This window comes from Rhinolophus sinicus, chromosome 14 (genome assembly GCF_057876585.1).
Source record: "Rhinolophus sinicus isolate RSI-liver-muscle chromosome 14, RSI-T2T, whole genome shotgun sequence".
Taxonomy (NCBI): Eukaryota; Metazoa; Chordata; class Mammalia; order Chiroptera; family Rhinolophidae; genus Rhinolophus; species Rhinolophus sinicus.
Window position 1 is genome coordinate 99,393,526 of NC_142514.1, and position 20,304 is coordinate 99,413,829.

The 20,304-nt window shown below is 35.5% G+C and overlaps 1 protein-coding gene across 8 annotated transcripts in view; it reads right to left on the reverse strand.

The window, feature by feature from the left end:
- The window catches only part of ARHGEF12 (Rho guanine nucleotide exchange factor 12), a 166,400-nt gene that overhangs the window by 53,453 nt on the left and 92,643 nt on the right, over window positions 1–20,304 (reverse strand). For 7 of the 8 annotated variants that reach the window (XM_074335326.1, XM_019718206.3, XM_019718209.3 and 4 more), the window contains 10 exons: window positions 16,912–16,983; window positions 12,789–12,881; window positions 11,066–11,176; window positions 10,147–10,245; window positions 3,594–3,636; window positions 3,185–3,290; window positions 2,616–2,753; window positions 2,094–2,126; window positions 1,674–1,788; window positions 861–966 (listed from right to left, as the gene is read on the reverse strand). In XM_074335326.1, the coding sequence (XP_074191427.1) occupies window positions 861–966; window positions 1,674–1,788; window positions 2,094–2,126; window positions 2,616–2,753; window positions 3,185–3,290; window positions 3,594–3,636; window positions 10,147–10,245; window positions 11,066–11,176; window positions 12,789–12,881; window positions 16,912–16,983 (916 nt within the window). The remainder of the gene's footprint in view (window positions 1–860; window positions 967–1,673; window positions 1,789–2,093; window positions 2,127–2,615; window positions 2,754–3,184; window positions 3,291–3,593; window positions 3,637–10,146; window positions 10,246–11,065; window positions 11,177–12,788; window positions 12,882–16,911; window positions 16,984–20,304) is intronic. The other variant, XM_019718207.3, reaches the window with a different exon arrangement.

Here is a 20,304-nt window from a genome sequence, read left to right on the forward strand (position 1 = left end):
AAGAAGTTAAAAACTCTCAGGTCAACATCCCCCATAGTATTGCACATCCTCACACGGCTTTGTACATTACTAATCCTAAAGTTCTTCCTTTTTAAATTCCAAAAATTCTTTTTCTGTATGCCTTGGAATTCAAGGTCAGCATCTGTGAAATGCTACATCTCCTCAACTTCTCTAAAAACTTCCTTCATTTTCTCAGTGTTTCTCAACAAAGGTACTAATGGCATTTGAAGGAGAATTCCTCATTGTGTAGAACATTCAGCATCACTGTATCACAACACCATCGCCATGCCAACCATGCCAATATATTCAAATGTGGTACTGCCTGAGTTGTGGGCCACTACATGACCTAGCTTCTTCCCCATAGTACCATCATCCCTATTTCTTCAGCAGCCTTCTCTTATAGGCTGATCTCTCTCCACTAGGCCTTAGGGTGGAGGAAGATGAGGAAACAAAGAACAACAAAGAGGTGAAGAAATGTACAATTATGGAAAGAATGAGTAATATATATATTAAAAGAGATTAAACAAAGTATGGTGAAAAGATCCATGCACAGTGGTTTTTTGTTTGTTTGTTTAACAATCAGAACTTGAATGCAAACAAAATCATAATAGGTAAATAAATTATGTTACGGATAATTGATGGAATGCTCTACTGCCATTAAAGAAGATGTTTAAGACAATTATGTAGCCACAAGAGAGAATTTAGTTCAGAAATATCACTGAATGAAAGCAAGGCACATTGGAAGTTCAGTGGAATCATGTCTAGAACACCTTTCTCCAGCAATTCATTTTAGCTAAATGAGCCTGTAATGAAAGGTGGCATGGAATGGTAGAAATGCAGCATTTCAAACTTCAACATACTTGCACTGTTGTCATGACGGCTTGGCCTCCTTGGGGGTCCCAAGATGCTGGGGAATCCTCTTCGTTTCCCTTTTTCTTCGCCTTCCCTGTCTTTCTTCATACTTTGCTGGTATCAAGGTATAATCAAAGAGATAAGAGATACATAACATAGATTTCTTTTGTTGCTTTCAAACATAGAAATGCAATTCTAATGGTCATTTGAAATAAACTGGTTAAATGTAAATGAAAGACAAACACACACACACACACACACACACACACACACACACAGAGCGCTCACTAGAAGTTGGCAAACAGAACTGTATACACATCAAACTTAAGATATCTTTTCAAACACTTTAGAGCTGATAATTTTGAAAAATAAAAAGCTAGTTTTATAACAAACAATTCATTTATCCAGTGAACAAATATTTACTAAGCTCATAATGTGTGAAGGCATTATGCTAAAAGCTGGGGATACAATGACAGAGATTTTTGCCCTCAGAGAGCTTTATGATCTAACAAAAATTAAACAAAAACACAAATAATTACAAACTGTGACAGGTACCATAAAAGAAAAGGATAAGGCCACAACATAGTTGGGAATAGCCCTCTGTGTAAATCATTTTCACTTTTCATATTGCCTAATAATTAGTTCAAATGTCTGGATTTCTCACTAGATTCTGAGTTCTTTGAGAACAGGGACCATATCTTATACCTATTAGTATGTCTAGCACTAATTTGCTGAAAAGGTAAATACTAAGAAGGAAAGCACTGCAATCAAATGTAAAGAAGTACAGCGACCTGAACACACTGTTATCATTGTAGTCTTACCTTGATTTTTGGAAGGAATCCAATCCGACCCCGCTTGTGCTCTAAATTTCGGGGTTCTTTTACTTTTACTCCCAAATGCTTCATGTACACGAAAATAACATACTGTATTGTCGAACTGGAGGAGAAAGGATTAAGTAAAACAAGACTACTGAGACAGGAAAGTGGGTAGAATAAAGATGGCAAATTACTTCCAAAACCTCAATGATGGAATTCTTAGAATTCATTCATCAAGTAAAAATTAGGAAGTTATCTATTCATTGCAAACAGAAAAAGATTCTACTTGAGACACTAGAATATTAGTCAAATAAAATATAGGCCACTTATTTCTTTTAAGTTAAAGAAATAAAACATAATTTAGGACTGACAGGAGAAAAAGTAGTTTTCTTTTTTCTTAAAATTCTAGGATAAAAGTTATATTACCTCTTATCTTCTTCTACAGCCTGAGCAGTCACCCTAAATACAAAAACATTTAATAACAAGATATTAAAGTTTAATAAAAGAGTTGCTATTAAACTCATGTACATGAAACAATAAAACAGAGCTGAATGCTTTGGGACCCACCCAAATCTCTGTCATATGGAATAAAATTACAAAAAAAAGTCTTATCCCCAAAGAAACTACATGCTTTTCATACTCATGTCATCAACTACAAATGTTTTATAGCAAGAAAAACTTCCAAAGCTTATGAATTGAAACCAATAAAAAGTATTCAATCTGTTTTTGATCAGTTATAAATTTTGTAGTTACTCATTTTACCAATACCCAGAAAAAGAAACTCAAAAGCTTTATTTAAAATATCATCACAAATAAACAATTCCGGTTTCTCAAGTATTATGACAAAATAAGTACCTCCACATACACAATTTATTCAGACTGTACTTTCAGCATTATTAGCATCTCAGTAGAGAGGGGATTTCTTCTACATATACTCCTATTACTTACAGCACTTCTTCAATTTTGGCAACAATCTGTTCTGCACATGCTCGTTCCTTCTCCAAAGTTACCCGGTCCTTGTCTCGTTCTACATCAAGTTTAGTCAGTTCACTTTCAGCCAAGGTCAGCCCCATGCTCCGTTTCTGCCTAAAGGGAAAAAGAAAAATTTCCTGAGACAGCCTAGAGAAAAACGATCTCCCTTTGGAGATGTTTCATCAGAGTTTTCATCGCTATGAATTTCTAGCAACAGACAAAATGTCCCAGTTTACTATTTTGGGGCCTATGTCACCTAGGACACCAGAGGAAAAAAATTCTAGAGACAATCATTCAACAGAACACATATCCTGAAGGAACACACTTAGCACAGACATAGTACTGAGCTCAAATCCTGAAGTCGTATGGAATGGGAAATATGAACTCTCAGTACTACTCTAACACTTTGATTCTAGATGTTCATTGTGTTTTAATAACAGTGACAAAGACCATATGATAAGCCAAAGATTTAATGTGTAACCTTTTCCTACCTAAAAAGAAAATTAATTCAGAATAACCATAAGAGCCTTTATCACCAAGTTTACCGAAAATCTTCCAAGTGCCTCTGAACTTCTGGGTGGACTCTTTCTTGCATGGTTTGAATATAATGGCGATGCAGATCTTCAGGAATAAGCTCGGGCCTTCTTTTCTCTGCAAAAAGAAAAGGGAAGGAATTATTTGATCTAAAGGTATAGTCTGTGCATTATAACTGGCAACATATCAGTGCTATTTGGTGCAAACTTATCTTGGAGTAAGAAAAAGAGGTTCTTCAATTCAATTTATGTATTTCATCTCAGAATTCAGATTTCATTTACACTTAAATGTATTATAGACTGTCTGTTGTGATTCAGATGACATGCTAGTCACCATATGACAGATAAAACCTTTAGAAATGAGCTGAGCTACAAAGCTACAAAGATGTAATTCTCCAGGATATTGGTACTCCAAACTTACCAAGATCTATGGATATTTCATCAGGAACAGAAACTTTCAGGTGCTAAAACAAAAATGCAAACAAAAAGTGAGATAGCACTAAGGACTTTTCAAGATGTGTATAAGTACTTATATAAAGTAAAGAGATAGAACTTGGATACCCATTTTTATAAGCATATTCATGTGTAAGCTCATTTAATGGGTTCCACCCATCCAAATTTCATAGCTCTGGAACACTCTATTATTTAAACTTGAAAGTAAGCTCTTTTCCTAAACATCATGCTATAAAGAAAATATCTACAATCATTTTACTAGATAACTAAATGCTTCTGTGCTTTACTTATTTCTACTGGCTTTGGCTTTCTAGAATCATTCGTTAATATAATCAGTTATACATTATTTGAATTAATATAGGTAAAACCTAAACTACCTATCACATGAAAAATTTACTCATATATATAACCATGAATTTTATCTGCTGTATTTGAGATACTCCCACTACAGACTACGATATTCCCAGTCACTTTTCTATGTAAAGAGCCCCCACAATAGTCACACACCCAATGATAAGGTATTGGATGTTGATGTGGAAGGGTTGGAGTCTTAAAACTCTAGGAGCCATCTGTAGTATTTAGTACTGAACTAATTAATGACACTGTCATAATTTTGCTCTTCTTAGCTAGGATTTTCCCCAAAATAATTGCACTTTCTGATCCCATTACCAGATAGTTGTATTTTCCCTCCCATCAATTTGGGAAATGTCTTAAAAAATAGTTATTTTTCATGTTTACAGGAAATATCTTAACTTTTTCATAGTTACTTCGTATTGTATATTTACTTAAGTCATATATTTTCAGAATTTAAACAATTCCTATAAGATCTGAGATTTTACATTTGAAAATAAATTACTGTTAAAATTGAGATCGCTACTATTCATTTGAAGAATAGGAAATGCATTACAAAGTTTTCTCTAACTGAAATTGCCACACTGTGGCTCAAATCAACTTTCCTAAAAGTATTTCTAACACAAATGCAAATAAGTAAATAAATGTTCATTTTTGTATGAGGGTATTTATATGAAGTAATTATCACGTGTGGCATAAAAATAATTAGGAAATTAATCAGGGTTATTACACTTTAATGTTGATAAGCTTATACAGATCAGTAGCAAAACATAAAGTTTTAACTGAGCATGGAGCTCTCTTAAGAAATATGAAATTCAAATACACTTTACTATAATGTTATTTCTTCATGGAAGCAAATTATTTAATATATAAAATGTGTGGTATTTTAAACAATGGCAGTAAAATCAGAACCCTAATTCATTCCATAAAATTCTGAGTAACCATTCTGTTCTAGGATCTATTCGATGTTGGGGAAATAGCAGTCAACAGACAGAAGAAAAATGTCTGCCCTGATGAAGCTTACATTCAGGGTAGCAGAGTAGGAATACAGACAAACAAACCAAATAAATAAAAGTTACATGGACGAAAATAACAAGAAAGGTGACAAAGTGAATGGGATTCAATTTTAAATAGGTTGGTAAAGAAAGGCCTCACTGAGAAGGTATTGAGCAATATGTAGGCAACTTTGTAAAGGAATACAAAGAAAATGGGGCAAGAGCAGGAGGAAGAAGTAGAGCCAAAATGTTTGTGAGTGTTTGCGCTACGATAGGAGAATTAACAATGTTTGCATGCTAATGTGAATGATTAAAAAAAAAACATGATGTAGGAGAGAAGGAGGATACTTGCTTGAATAATGTTTTTGAGTAAATATAAGGAAACACAATATACATGAAGGTAGGTGATGTTATCTGGTAGAAGTTCTTTTCTGTACACTACTTTAAATAAGAAACAGCTAGGTCATCAAAAAGGATAGGAGACGAAGTGATGGAGGTTTTAGGAGACAGAAGGTATGGAACAGTCATCTAAGAGTACTACAAATATGAAAGGACTAGGGACATGAAGTATGATTATCCACAAAGCATTAAGGGGTAACGCTTTTACCCTATAGCTAGGCAATAATAAAACTCCAGGTTAAAAACCTTAAGATTTTTTTTTTTTTTTAATTAAATTTATTGGGGTGACAATTGTTAGTAAAATTACATAGATTTCAGGTGTACAATTCTGTATTACATCATCTATAAATCCCATTGTGTGTTCATCACCCAGAGTCAGTTCTCCTTCCATCACCATATATTCGATCCCCCTTACCCTCATCTCCCACCCCCCACCCCCCGCCCCCCTTACCCTCTGGCAACCACTGAACTATTGTCTGTGTCTATGAGTTTCTGTTTCTCATTTGTTTGTCTTGTTCTTTTGTTGTTTTTGGTTTATATACCACATATCAGTGAAATCGCATGGTTCTCTGCTTTTTCTGTCTGACTTGTTTTGCTCAGCATTACTCTCTCAAGATCCATCCATGTTGTCACAAATGTTCCTATATCATCTTTTCTTACAGCCAAATAGTATTCCATGGTGTATATATACCACAACTTCTTTATCCATTCATCTATCGAAGGACATTTTGGTTGTTTCCATGTCTTGGCCACCGTAAACAAAGCTGCAATGAACATTGGAGCACACGTGTCTTTATCTCTAAATGTTTTCAGATTTTTTGGGTAGATACCCAGAAGAGGGATTGCTGGGTCATATGGCAATTCTATTCGTAATTCTTTGAGAAACCTCCACACTGCCTTCCATAACGGCTGTACCAGTCTGCATTCCCACCAACAGTGTATGAGGGTTCCTTTTTCTCCACAGCCTCTCCAACATTTGTTGCTATTTGTCTTGTTGATGATAGCCATTCTGACTGGGGTGAGGTGATATCTCATTGTGAAAACCTTAAGATTTTATTGGCAAAATGAAACCCTATTATCATTGACGTAAATAAGATCTTTTCCACCACTTTTTAAACTTGTACCTCCAAATGCCAGAGGCCAATCACAATTCAATTATGCAAGTATTATCTATTGGGTCCTAATACAAAAATGTATATCACTGCATCTCTTTTTTCTCCCTCATCCTAATTATACACATGTATAAATCCAAACATATATACATATACCTTAAAACCTACTGTGAGAATTCATATGCCTACAGACTTCAGGATAAAAAAGATAACAAGAGACAAAGATGGACATTTCATGATGATAAAGGGGACTACACAACAAGAAGACATAACAGTCATCAATATTTATGCCCTTAATGAGGGAGCATTGAAATATACAAAGCAACTACTAACAAAACTAAAGGGAGAAATTGACCAAAACACAATTATAGTAGGGGACGTAAATACATCATTGACAGCTATGGATGGGTCATCAAAACAGAAAATAAACAAATAAATATCGGCCCTAAATGACACATTAAATGAAATGGACATAATTGACATTTATAGAGTACTTCATCCTAGAACATCAGACAATACATTAGTTCTAGTGTACATGGGACATTCTAAAGGATGGACCACATGTTGGGACATAAAACTAGCCTCGGCAATTTAAGAAGACTGAAATCATACCAAGTATATTCTCTGATCACAAGGCTTTGAAATTGTATATCAACTGAAAAAATAAAGCAGGAAAAAACAGAAATATGTGGAGATTAAATAACATACTTTTAAAGAACGACTGGGTCAAAGAAGAAATAAGAGGAGAGATCAAAAGGTACATAGAAACAAATGAGAATGAAAATACATACTACCAAAATTATTGTTATGCAGCGAAAGCAGTAATAAGAGGGAAATTTATATCATGACAGGCCTATCTCAAAAAAGAAGAAAAATCCCAGATAAACTACCTCATGTTACACTTTAAAGAACTAGAAAAAGAAAACAAAATGAAACCAAAAGTTAGCAGAAGGAAGGAAATAAAAATCAGAGCAGAACTAAATGAAATAGACAACAAAGAAACAATAGAAAAAATTAATGCAACAAAGGCTGGTTCTTTAAAAGGATTAATAAAATTGAGAAACCCTTGGCTAGACTCACTTAAGATAAAAAGAGAAAAGACACAAACAAAAGCAGAAATGAAAGAGGGGAAGTTACCACAGATGCCACGGAAATACAAAGGTTCATCCAAGAATACTATGAAGGACTATACTACCAAATTCAATAACCTGGAAGAAATGGACAAGTTCTTAGAAACTTATAGCCTTCCTAGGTTGAATCATGAAGAACAGGAAAATCTAACGAGACCAATGAACAGTAAAGAAATTGAATCAGTCATCCAAAACCTTCCCAAAAGCAAAAGTCCGGGACCAGATGGCTTCAGTAGTGAATTCTACCAAACCTTCAAAGAGGATCTAATACCAATTCTACTCAAACTCTTCCAAAAAATTGAGGAAGAGACAGTACTCCCTAACTCATTTTTTGACGCCAACATTACCCTGATACCAAAACCTGGTAAGGATAACACACAAAAAAGAAAATTACAGACCAATATCTTTGATGAATACAGATGCAGAAATCCTAAACAAAATTCTAGCAAATCGAATGCAACAATGCAGTAAAAAGATTATACATCATGACCAAGTGGGTTTCATCCTAGGTGTACAGGATGGATCAACATATGCAAATCGACCAATGTGACACCACATAAACAAAATAAAGGACAAAAATCATATAATTATATAGACGCAGAAAATTATATATAGATGCATTTGACAAAATTCAACATCCATTTATAATTAAGACACTTAATAAAATAGATATAGAAAGAAAAAACTTTAACATAATAAAGGCCATTTATGACAAATGCTCAGCTAATATAATTAACGGTGAAAAACTAAAACTGAAGCTCTTCGCTCTAAGTTCAGGAACAAGATAGGGCTGTCCCCATCACCACTGCTTTTCAACATAGTACTGGAAGTCTTAATCACAGTAATCAAGCAAGCAAAAGAAATAAAAGGAATCAGAACTGGGAATGAAGATTTGTATGGAACCACTAAAGACCCCGAATAGCCAAAGCAATCCTAAGAAACAAGAACAATGCTGGAGGTATCACACTCCCTGACTTCAGCTTGTACTACAGGGCAACAATAATCAAAACAGTATGATATTGGCAGAAAAACAAACACACAGACCAATGGAATACAACTGAAAACCCAGATAAACCCACATAAATATGGATAATTTTCGACAAAGCCAAAAACATACAACGGAGAAAAGAAGGCCTCTTCAGTAACTGGTGATGGAAGAATTGGAAAGCCACGTGCAAAACAATGGAACTATACTGCAATCTGTCAACATGTACCAAGATTAACTCAAAATGGATTAAAGACCTGAAACAATAAACTGCATAGAAGAAAACATAGGTACTAAACTTATGAACCTTGGGTTCAATGCAGATTTTATGAATTTGACTTCAAAGGAAGTAAAACCTAAAATAAATGAATGTGACTATATCAAACTAAAAAGCTTCTGCAGAGCAAAAGAAATCATTGACAAAATAAACAGACAACCAATTAATTGAGGAAGGTTTTTGGAAACAATGCCTCCGATAAGGTAATACCCAAAATATATAAGGAACTCACACAACTCAACAACAAAAAAACAAACAATCCAATTAAAAAATGGGCAGAGGACCTGAATAGACATTTCTCCAAAGAGGATACACAAATGGCCAATAGACATATGAAAAAATGCTCAACATCACTAATCATCAGCGAAATGCAAATCAAAACCTCACCCCAGTCAGAATGGCTATCATCAACAAGACAAATAATAACAAGTGTTGGAGAGGCTGTGGAGAAAAAGGAACCCTCATACACTGTTGGTGGGAATGCAGATTGGTGCAGCTGCTATGGAATGAAGTGTGGATGTTCCTCAAAAAATTAAGAATAGAATTACCATATGACCCAGCAATCCCTCTCCTGGGTGTGTACCCAAAAAAGTCTCAAACCATTGATCCGTAAAGATATATGTGTTCCGATATTCATTACAGATTTATTTATAGTGGCCAAAACATGGAAACAACCAGTGTCCTTCCATAGATGACTGGATAAAGAAGTTGTGGTATATAAACACAATGGAATACTATTCTGCCATAAGAAAAGATGAAATACTGTCATTTGTGACAACGTAGATGGATCTCGAAAGTATTATGTTAAGTGAAATAAGTCAGACAGAAAAAGTGGTGAACCATATGATTTCATTGATATGTGGGATATAAAACTGAAAGCAACAAAGGAACAAAACAAAGAAAGAAACAAACAAACAAAAACTTATAGACATAGACAATAGTTTAGTGGTTACCAGTGGGTAAGGGGGGAGGTGGGTGGCAGATGAGGGTAAACAGGATCAAGTACATGGTGATGGAAGGAGAATTGACTCAAGGTGGTGAACACACTATGTGATATATAGAGGATGTAATACAGAATTGTACAGTTGAAACCTATCACTGTCACTCCAATAAACTTTAATTAAAAAACAGAAATGATAAAAAATAAGCCAAAAGTAATCAACAATTGAGATATAATATAGATGTCACAAAGCACAGTAAAGACCAAAACCACAGGAGGCCAATAATTCAATGTACTAGAACTAAGATTTTAATATCAACTTGGTAACTTACTGCAGATCGATCCAGGAAGAATTGATGAAACTCAAGGAAGACGCGACGAGTCTCCTTGGAATTGGTCTGTTTATAAAGGTCCGAGTAGAGATAACAGAGCTATAGTAGAGAAAAAAATGGAAAAGAGAAAGTGAAAAATCCTGAAAAATATAATCTGTTAGATTTTCATAGAGTAGGAATGTTTGGAACAGTAAGTCACCATAAAAAATGTAATTATTACCATGTAACAAAGTTTTTAAAAAATAAATTAATAATATTTTAAGTATCTTTCATATCTATCCTTATATGTATGGAAGACTGATTGCTAGATGGAAAGTGGGTGGGGATGAGGGAGAAGGTGAGGAGATTAGAAAGCACAATCGGTAACCACAAAATTGCCATGGGGATACGAAAGATAGTTTGGGGAATATAATCAATAAGGTTGTAAAGATTTTGTAGATTATTTGATGGATACTTGTCTTATTAGTGAGACCACTTCATGGACAGTGTAGATGCCTGACCATTGCAGTGTACACCTGTAGCTGAATAATAATGAACGTCAACTATAATTTTATATATATATACACACACACACACACACACACACACATATACACACACACATATACACACACACACACACACACACACACATATATATGGAATACAGCATAAGGAAAAGCGTCAGTGGAACTGTAATAGCTATATATGATGTCAGAGGGGCAGTAGAGATTGGGGGCAGTAGGGTTACCAGTAAGTTACCACTTTGTGAGGGGTATAAATGTCTAACTATTATATGGCTTTGTACACCTGAAACTAATAATTAAAAAAAAAAAAAAACTGATAGAAGTCTGTCCACTTATCTTGCAGAAGTGAAAGGTTTTATGGTTTATGGATCAATGTAAGAACTCTGAATTGGTTGAATTGTAAAATATATTACCAACGTTGCAGGGTCAAACTGTGAAACTACATGGTGTAAAAAAACAGCCAAGTGAGCAGGGCGAGCTTTTAGCAATTCAATGCTCTGGAAACAGCTGCACTGCCCATTGATCTAGAAAAAAAAATAATTATACATCAGTAACTCCAACACAAATGCAAAATGTAATGTAAGCTCAATTAAACATAACGATCCAAATTTCACTTTGATTTACCGTAAAAAAAATGCAAGATTTAAAAAATTTTACTAGACTTTATTAGCAACATAGGCTACAGAATCTCTCTCTCTGAAAATTAATAATCTCTTGGGGATAGGCTACAAAAAGCACCACTTTGGGAGAATGCAAGTTTAGAATATGATTATCAAGGTGCTGAGATGTCTACAAATCAGTATGCAGAAAATTATCTAACAACACTTCTAAAAATGTAATAGAAAGCCTTTTGCCTAATAATGAAACAGTTGTTTTCCTTTTCTTTTAGGCTAATCGCAGAAATGGTGGTAGGAAATAGAGTTGTATGATTTTAAGTACGACATCTCCTAGAATACCTGTATATTCTCTAAGTATGTTGAACACAGAAAACAGTAATAGTCACACTAGAATCAAAATGTCCATATAATTTTCACATATAAATAAATTAAAATGAAAATAAAGTTAATCTAAACACACAATACCAATTCTACACTATCTCTTTCAACTATCTCTTTCAGAAAATATAAAAGGAGATAACACTTAACTTGTTCTAAGAGGCCAGCATTTCCCAACTATCAAAACCAGACAAAGAAATTAAAAACAAAACAAAAAACTACATGCAATATACCCCATTAACACACACACAAATCCTCAGCAAAATAATAGAAAACTGAATCTAGCAATATATAAAAAGGAAAATCCATTATGACCAATTATCCCTGGACTATAAAGCTGGTACAACATGCTAATATCAATGTAATCTACCATATTAGGAGACTAGGTCCCCAAAAAACATATAATCATCTCAATCATTTAACAAAATTTAACGTCCATTCATGATGAAAACTTTCAGCAATCTAGGAATAAAAGGAAACTTCCTTAATCTATAAGAAAATGTATCTACAAAAATACCTATAACTAACATCATACTTTATGATAAAACACTGAATACTTTCTCCTTAAGATTAGAAATAAGACAAAGATACCCTGTCCACTAATCCAATTCCACCTCATACTGGAAGTCCTAATCAGTGCAATAAAGGCAATTAATGACAAATAAAAGACAAACAAATTGGATACAAGGAAATAAAAATTGTCTCTAGTCATAGACAACATGGTTGTCTATGTAGAAATCCCAAAAAGTTATTTTGAAACACTCCTAGAAGTAGTATATGAATTTATTAGCAAGACCAAGGACAAGAATCAAGCCAGTCCTATTTCTATATACCATCAATAAATGACTGGAATTTGAAATTTAAACAAACAGAAAAAACAACCTTTACAACAGTACCTCCCTCTTCCAAAATGAAGTACTTAGGTATAAACCAATGACTTCATATCAGTTTTAAAAGCAAAGTCATTTCTATTTGTTAAAGCTAACATAGGCAATTACCCATGAAATTAAATAACTAATCTTAATTTTAAGATTTAGCTTCAAATTCTTCAAAATATAATGTCAATCTCCAGAAAGTATTAATTTTTGCAACAAATATCTCAGAAAACTAATGATTTGTATTTCAGAAAAAATATCATCACCTGTTCATGTTCAGTACCAAAATCATCATCTTCTGCTCCAATAATATGAGGTGCTATACGGGTTGAGGGACTCCCGATAACTGATTGAGTGTCCTAGTAACAATCAGAGAAAAGAAACAGAAAAATTATCTGATCATCAAATTCAGAGAAAGAATAAAGCCAAACCATCAAAAAGACATGGTTCACTAAATGAGTGGGATTTCTTTTTATTTATTTCCTTTATGTACTTTATTTTCAAAGAAATTTTCAAGGCTATGAAACACTTTAGCAAAAAAAAAAAAAAAAACAAAAAAAACAAACCACAGCAGTATTTTTTTCTTGGAACATTTCCTCTGGAAATAATAAACACCCTTTGCTTGCTACACCCTGGGTTACCTGATTCTAATCAGTTTATGTAAACTTCATTTATTATTTCATACATATCTAGACCTTGTTACAGAAAAACAAAGTTGGCTTACATAAATAGTTAAAATTTTTTAAAAGTTGTATTTTAAAAAAGTGAGTGAAGATAACAGGACAAAGAAAGACTGTGAGTAGAAATTAAATGACAAGTTGGCAGAGAGGTTAATACAAAGATTTCTATAAATGTCACATAAATGAAAGGTGTCACTGAACCCCATTTTTTCATTTTAAATTCTTTTTCATAAGTGCACAATGCAGGGTTTTTCATCTCTGGCACTGTTGATATTTTGGGCCAGGTAATTCTTTGTTGTGGGGGCTGTCCTGTGCATTATAAGGTGTTTAGCAGCATCCTTGCCCTCTGTCCACCTGAGGCAGGATAGACAGCTTAGGAAATTGACATCCCTCTCCAGGGTACAAGAGGTGCCTCACTGGAAACAAGTGACTATTTATAATACCTGCAACAGGAGAAAAATAAGAACCAGTTTCATCCAGCCTGGCTGACCCCTATGACCAGGACCTGACCTTTAGCTAATTATAATGTCATTATAATCTCATTTACAGATAGGTTATACGATTCCTATCATGCACCTGACGCCATGACAGTTCCTGAGGAACCAAATAAGGAAGAAAACATGGGAAATGGAGGGTCCAGTCCACAGGGAGGAGATGAATGAACCACGACAATGGAACATTACCAATTCCTGCTCTGGGAGGGATAAATACCCCTGACTGTGACTTCCTCAGCGTGATTTGTTCTCTGAGCTTGCCTGCACTTCCTGTCAAATGTGTACTTTCATTTTCAACAAATCACTTTCACTTTCCTGGATCTGTCTTACTCTTGAATTCTTTCTTGCACCAAGACAAGAACCCAGTTACTAAGGCTCTGGGTTGAGTCCTCTCTTGGACATCTCTGTGAGCCTCCAGTGACACACCCACTAGATGCCAGCAGCAGCCTCCCAGTCATGACAATAAAAAATATTTCCAGACATAACCAAATATCCTGAGGGACAAAACTCCAGGTTGAAAATCACTGGCATAATGCAAAAAAAAAAAAAAAATTAAAGTAATCATACAAAACACTGCTATAGAAACAAAGATAACAAAATAATTAGAAAAATAAATTGTAGGATGACAGATCTCACTCCATGCAATGGATCATTCACTTGTCAACTCTCTTACAAAGTTAGATTTTGCATGAATAAAGCAGTGCAGGGGCATTAATGTATAATGTAAAAAATATGGGATGTTTAAAGACTACAAACTAAAATCAAAGACCACAGAGTATTAAAATAAATAAAAATTTTGGAAGAAATAGAACACAATGAGTTTGGCTTAAATCTGACAGCAGTTGGAACACAGGATCTGTAGCTGAGCAAAGTGAGTGGGGCTATAATGATTTGGGAGTCATCGGCAAAGTAGTTTTAGCTGAAACTATCTACATGGATCCAATAAATCATAAATTAAGTAAATAATATGCGGCTGTAGGTTTTCTTCCTAAAGTGTGTGCCAACACTATGTATTTGCATCTCCTAGACTTGATCCGACCTTTTTTACTACTTGTTTTTCAAACCCCAAGGCTTTAATAACGTAAGAAAAAAATCAGGCGAAACAATAGAAATTTGTTTATTGTAGTAGTCAGACAACTTTTGATTTTATAGCTGATGCGATTACTGCTTTTAAAATAGTCCTTATGTTGCATCACAATGTAAGTCTTTTCTAATCAATGATCACAACATGATGTTAACTCTTTTACTATAAAATTCTATACAAGTGTAATTAAAAAATAAAATTAGAATGCTAAAACTATTCAATGAAGAATATGTAAGACTCAGCATTTCTTCTTTTGAGTATTTACCAAATAGAATTAAAAGAATTTGAATACATATTTGCACAGCCATGTTCATAGCAGCATTATTCACAATAGCCAAAAGATAGAAACAATCCAAGTGTTCACTGACAAATGAACAAACAAAATGTAATCTATACATATAATGGAGTACTATTCAGCCTTAAAAAGGAAAGAAGGGCGGCCAGATGGCTCAGTGGGTTAGAGCACGAGCTCTGAACAACGGGTTTGCCAGTTTGATTCCCACATGGGCCAGTGAGCTGCGCCCTCCACAACTAGACTGAAGACAATGAGCAGCTGCTGACTGCCTCTGAGCTTCTGGAGGGGCAGCCGGATGGCTCAGTTGGTTAGAGCGCGAGCTCTCAGCAACAAGGTTGCCGGTTCAATTTTCCCGCATGGGATGGTGGGCTGTGCCCCATGCAACTAAAGATTGAAAACGGCAACTGGGCTTGTAGCTGAGCTGCAACCTCCACAACTAGATTAAAGGACAACAAGTTGGAGCTTTTGGGCCCTGGAGGAACACACTGTTCCCAATATTCCCCAATAAAATTTATTTTAAAAAAAGGAAGGATATTCTGACACATGCCACAACATAGAAGAACCTGGAAGACATTATGCTAAGTGAAATAGGCTGGTCACAAAAGATCATAAGTATGATTCATAAGAACATAAGAATCTAAGTATGACTCTACTTATATGAGGTTCCTAGAGCTGTCAAATTCATAGAAACAGGAAGCAGAATGGTGGTTGCCAGATGCTCGGGGGAGACAATAATGGGGAGTAAGTGCTTAATAGGTACCGAATTTCAGTTGAGGGATGATGAAAAAGTTCTAGATATGAATGCTCTCATGGTTGCACAACATGAATGTAACAATGTCAATGAACTATATATTTAAAAATAGTAAAATTGTAAATTTTATGTATATTTTACTCCAATAAGAAAACATTAAATCACCTAATAATACTAACTATGGAGTAACTCTCCATTTATCAAAAACTTATTAAGTTCCTTTAAAGTTTAAGTTTTCTCTCAGAAATTAAAAAATATTGAAGAATATACAAATAGTAGATACGAGACTGGACAATTAAGTTAGCAAACTCATCCTAGAAAAAGTGCTACATACCATAGCGATACTCACTGCTGAGTTCACTGACAAAAGAATAAATAAAATGTGGTCTGTACATACAATGGAGTATTATTCAGCCTTGAACAGAAGGAAGGGCGACAAGATAACTCAGTTGGTTAGAGAACGAGCTCTGAACAACTGGGTTGCCGATTCGATTCCCGCATGGAACCATATTCACTGCTGAGTATCATTACAGTCACCTTTGAAGTACTCCCCTTGGGAATCTATACACCAATGTCAGCACCCAGTCCACCCTTCAAAGCAATTTTGGAAATCTTTTTCTGGAGTGGCCATCAGAGCTGTCGTCATATTACCCCTTGATGTCCTAAATGTCACCAAAATATCTTGCTTTCAATATTTCCTTTTTCTTCAGGTACAAAAAGAAGTCATTGGGGGCCAGATCAGGTGAGTAGAGAGGGTGTTCCAATACAGTTACTTATTTACTGGCTAAAAACTCCCTCACGGACAGAGCCGTGTGAGCTGGTGCATTGTTGTGATGCAAGAGCCATGAATTGTTGGTGAAAAGTTCAGGTTGTTTAACTTTCACGCAGCCTTTTCACCACTTCCAAATAGTAAACTTAGTTAAATGTTTGTCCAGTTGGTACAAATTCATAATGAATAATCCATCTGACATCAAAACAGGTTAGCAATATCGTTTGAACAAGTTCACGAACTTAATTGTCCAACATCATGTATCTGTCACTCAAGTATAAGGAAAGCACTATAATTTCATGAGTTTCATACTCACAGTGTCCTGAATTACTTCATTTCTCTCCGTGTTTTCCTCTAGATAAATCTCTTTCAAGCCACTCTTGGGACTCTAAAAAAGATATTCCATTCATATCAATAGACTTACCAAAAGGAGATAAGAAAAAATGGTATGGAAGAATAATGTTCTGAATTTCATATATGTATTTGAAACTACTAAATATCTTTCATATAAAACCTGGCTCTGCTACTTTTTCCTGACTTCAGCAAATCACTTACTTTCTCAGCTTCTTAGTTTTACATTGCTAAAAAAATACAAAACCAATAGAATACTTTTACTTCATCTCCAGGCTTGAGGGCTAATTTCTACCAAGTAATTCAAACCAGACATATTACATATCGCAAACTCATCATGTCAAAATCAAACTTTATCTTTATTTATTTCACCTAAACTCTTCTGCACCGAACAATTCTATCTATCCAAGTTAAAATCATTTTAACCTACTAATATGAATGAAATTAAGCTTCTATTTCTCTATCACTACTTTATATGAAACTGATGCAAGAATTTTTATAAAAATTTACTTGGTATGTTTGTGATGACTTAATATAAAACATAAACTACATGATATGCAGAAGAACTTCAATTCTTGTGGATGACAAATATCCCAAAGCAATTGACGTCATAAAAACGGAGGCATGAGGTGAGCCTCTTGAAATCTCCCTTGGAATTTACAACAAATTGAATAACTCTAACTGCACAAAGAACTCCCTGTGCAGCAGACAGGAAAGACTAAGAGGTACACTATAGAAATAACCTAAAGGAGGGCAAATTGCGCGAATGGGGGAGGTGGGAAGGGAAAAGTGTGGAGACGGAGCCGCGCGGGCACAGGACGCAGACCTAGCTCAGTGCTCCGAGCTCGCTGTATCCCGGAACTAACGCAGCTGAGGAGAGGAAAGATCTCAGACTTCTAGGGCTCCGTTTATGGCCCACAGGGCTGAGCGGACAGCATATAACACAGCTGAACCCAATGCTCATGGCAGAGACCTCGGAGGAAATACTCAGGGAGGAAGGCTGAAAACGGTGGTTTCAGCCCTCACTACCAAGCAGAGAAGGAAGGCCTTAGGCACCGAGCCTAGCCACCCCCTCCCTACTCTCCCAGAACTCACCGGACCCCCACAAGCCCAGTGCTAGAAGCTGAATAGTAGCAATGTCAGATCAAAAGAACAGAGTATTTGCAGTTCTGAGAACTGTGGACCGCAGACACAGGTTCGCAGCCCAACTAGTTCCAGCAAAGGGGAGGGAGCTGTGGAAGGAGGACTGGCTGTGGTGGTGGGCGCCGCCATTTCTCTGGGCCACCTCTCGCAACTCACCCCACCTCTGTCCCCACCTATCTGGGCAGATCCCTGAAGGAGTAAACAGAACTGCTGAAACACACAGGCTCTGAATCTGGTGCAGTAAGAGCTTTGGAACTTCAAAAGCTCTCCTCATCCCCACACAGACGTGGCGCCCTATGACCCAGGCAAACTGTACACAGAGAAGAAGCCCACCTTCCAGAGAATCTCCCCATTGTGTAAGAAGCTGGAAAAGTGCAGAGAAAACATAACACTACAGTGTGAGAGAATTAAAGGCTGCAGTCATAGAGAAAATAAAACATTCTACCAACACATTTTAGAAAACAAAAGAAAGACTTCTTCCTATCAACCTGATGCAGAACCCACTCTTGTAGATGTCTAGGAAGAGAAATAATAAATCATTAATTGCCATGAATAACCAAGGCAACAAGACAGCTCAGAAAGAAAGTGAAAAGTCTCCAGAAAAGGAACTTAAAGACATGGAAATATGTGACTTAAATAACAGAGAATTCAAGATTGCAGTTCTGAAAAACTCCACGAGATGCAAGAAAACAAAGACAGGCAGTTTAATGAATTCAGAAACACAATCAAAGAACGCAATTAACATTTTACCAAAGAGATGGAAATTTTAAAAAAGAACCAAATAGAATGTCTGAAGATGAAGAACTCAGTAGAAGGCATACAGAATGAACTAGCTAGCTTAGACAGTAGAGTTGGCCAGATGGAGGAAAGAATAAGTGACATCGAAGATAGAAAGTTGGAAATGAAACGGATGGAAGAAGAAAGAGACTTGAGACTTAAAAGAAAGGAAATAACTTTCTGACTCCATCAAAAAGAACAATATAAGAATAATGAGAATACCAGGAGGAGAAGAAAGGGAGAAGGGTACAAAGAGTATATTCAAACAAATAGTCGATGAGAACTTCCCAAACTTGTGGGAAAAACTGGATCCTCGAATCCAAGAAGCAAATAGAACATCTAATGACCTCGACACCAAAAGGCCTTCTCCAAGGCACATTGTATTGAAGCTGTCAAAAATCAACGACAAAGAAAGAATCCTCAAGGCAGCCAGGAAAAAGAAGACGGTAACCTACAAAGTAACGCCCATTGAAAAAATCATCTGACTATTCAGCAGAAACTCTAGAAGCCAGGAGGGAGTTGAACCAAATATTGAAACTATTGAAAGAGAAAAATTATGAGCCAAGAATAATATACCCAGCAAAGATATTCTTTAGATATAAAGGAGGAATAAAGACCTTTCCAGACATACAGAACTGAGGGAATTTTCTAATACATGGCATGCACTACAAGAAATACTAAAGGAGGCCACTCAACCACCATCAACAGGGACAATTTGTGGCAACTAAAACATAAAAAGTGGGAGAGTAAAGGCATGAACCGGAATATAGGAATGGAGAAAGTATGCTGAAGAAAATGGAATAATCTAAATATCAAACATTCTTTTAAATAAACTTAATGGTAACCACTCAAAAAAAAAAAACTCCTGAACTGATACACATATATATACTGTTACTGTTAATGAAAGAAAAAACAGGGAAAAATCAGAGAATAACACCACACAGAAATAATGGAAAACAACATAAAGCAAAGAAACAATGGAGACACAGCTTTACCAGAAAACTAAAGATAGAATGATAGGAAATCCTCACATATCAAAAATCACTCCAAATGTAAATGGACTGAACTCACCAATCAAAAGGCACAGAGTAGCAGATTGGATCAAGAAACTAAACCCAACCATATGCTGTGTCCATGACACATATCTCAGCTACAAGGACGAGATAGACACAAAGTGAAAGGGTGGAAATTGACACTCCAAGCACATGATAATCAAGGAAAATTAGGTATAGACATACTGGTATCAGATGAAATAGACTTCAGGGTAAAAAAGGTAACAAGACACAAAGATGGACATTTCATAACAATAAAGGGGACTATACAACAAGAAGACATAACAGTCATCAATATTTATGCCCCCAATCAGGGAGCACCGAAATATACCAAGCAACTACTCACAGAACTAAAGGGAGAAATTGACCAGAACACAATTATACGA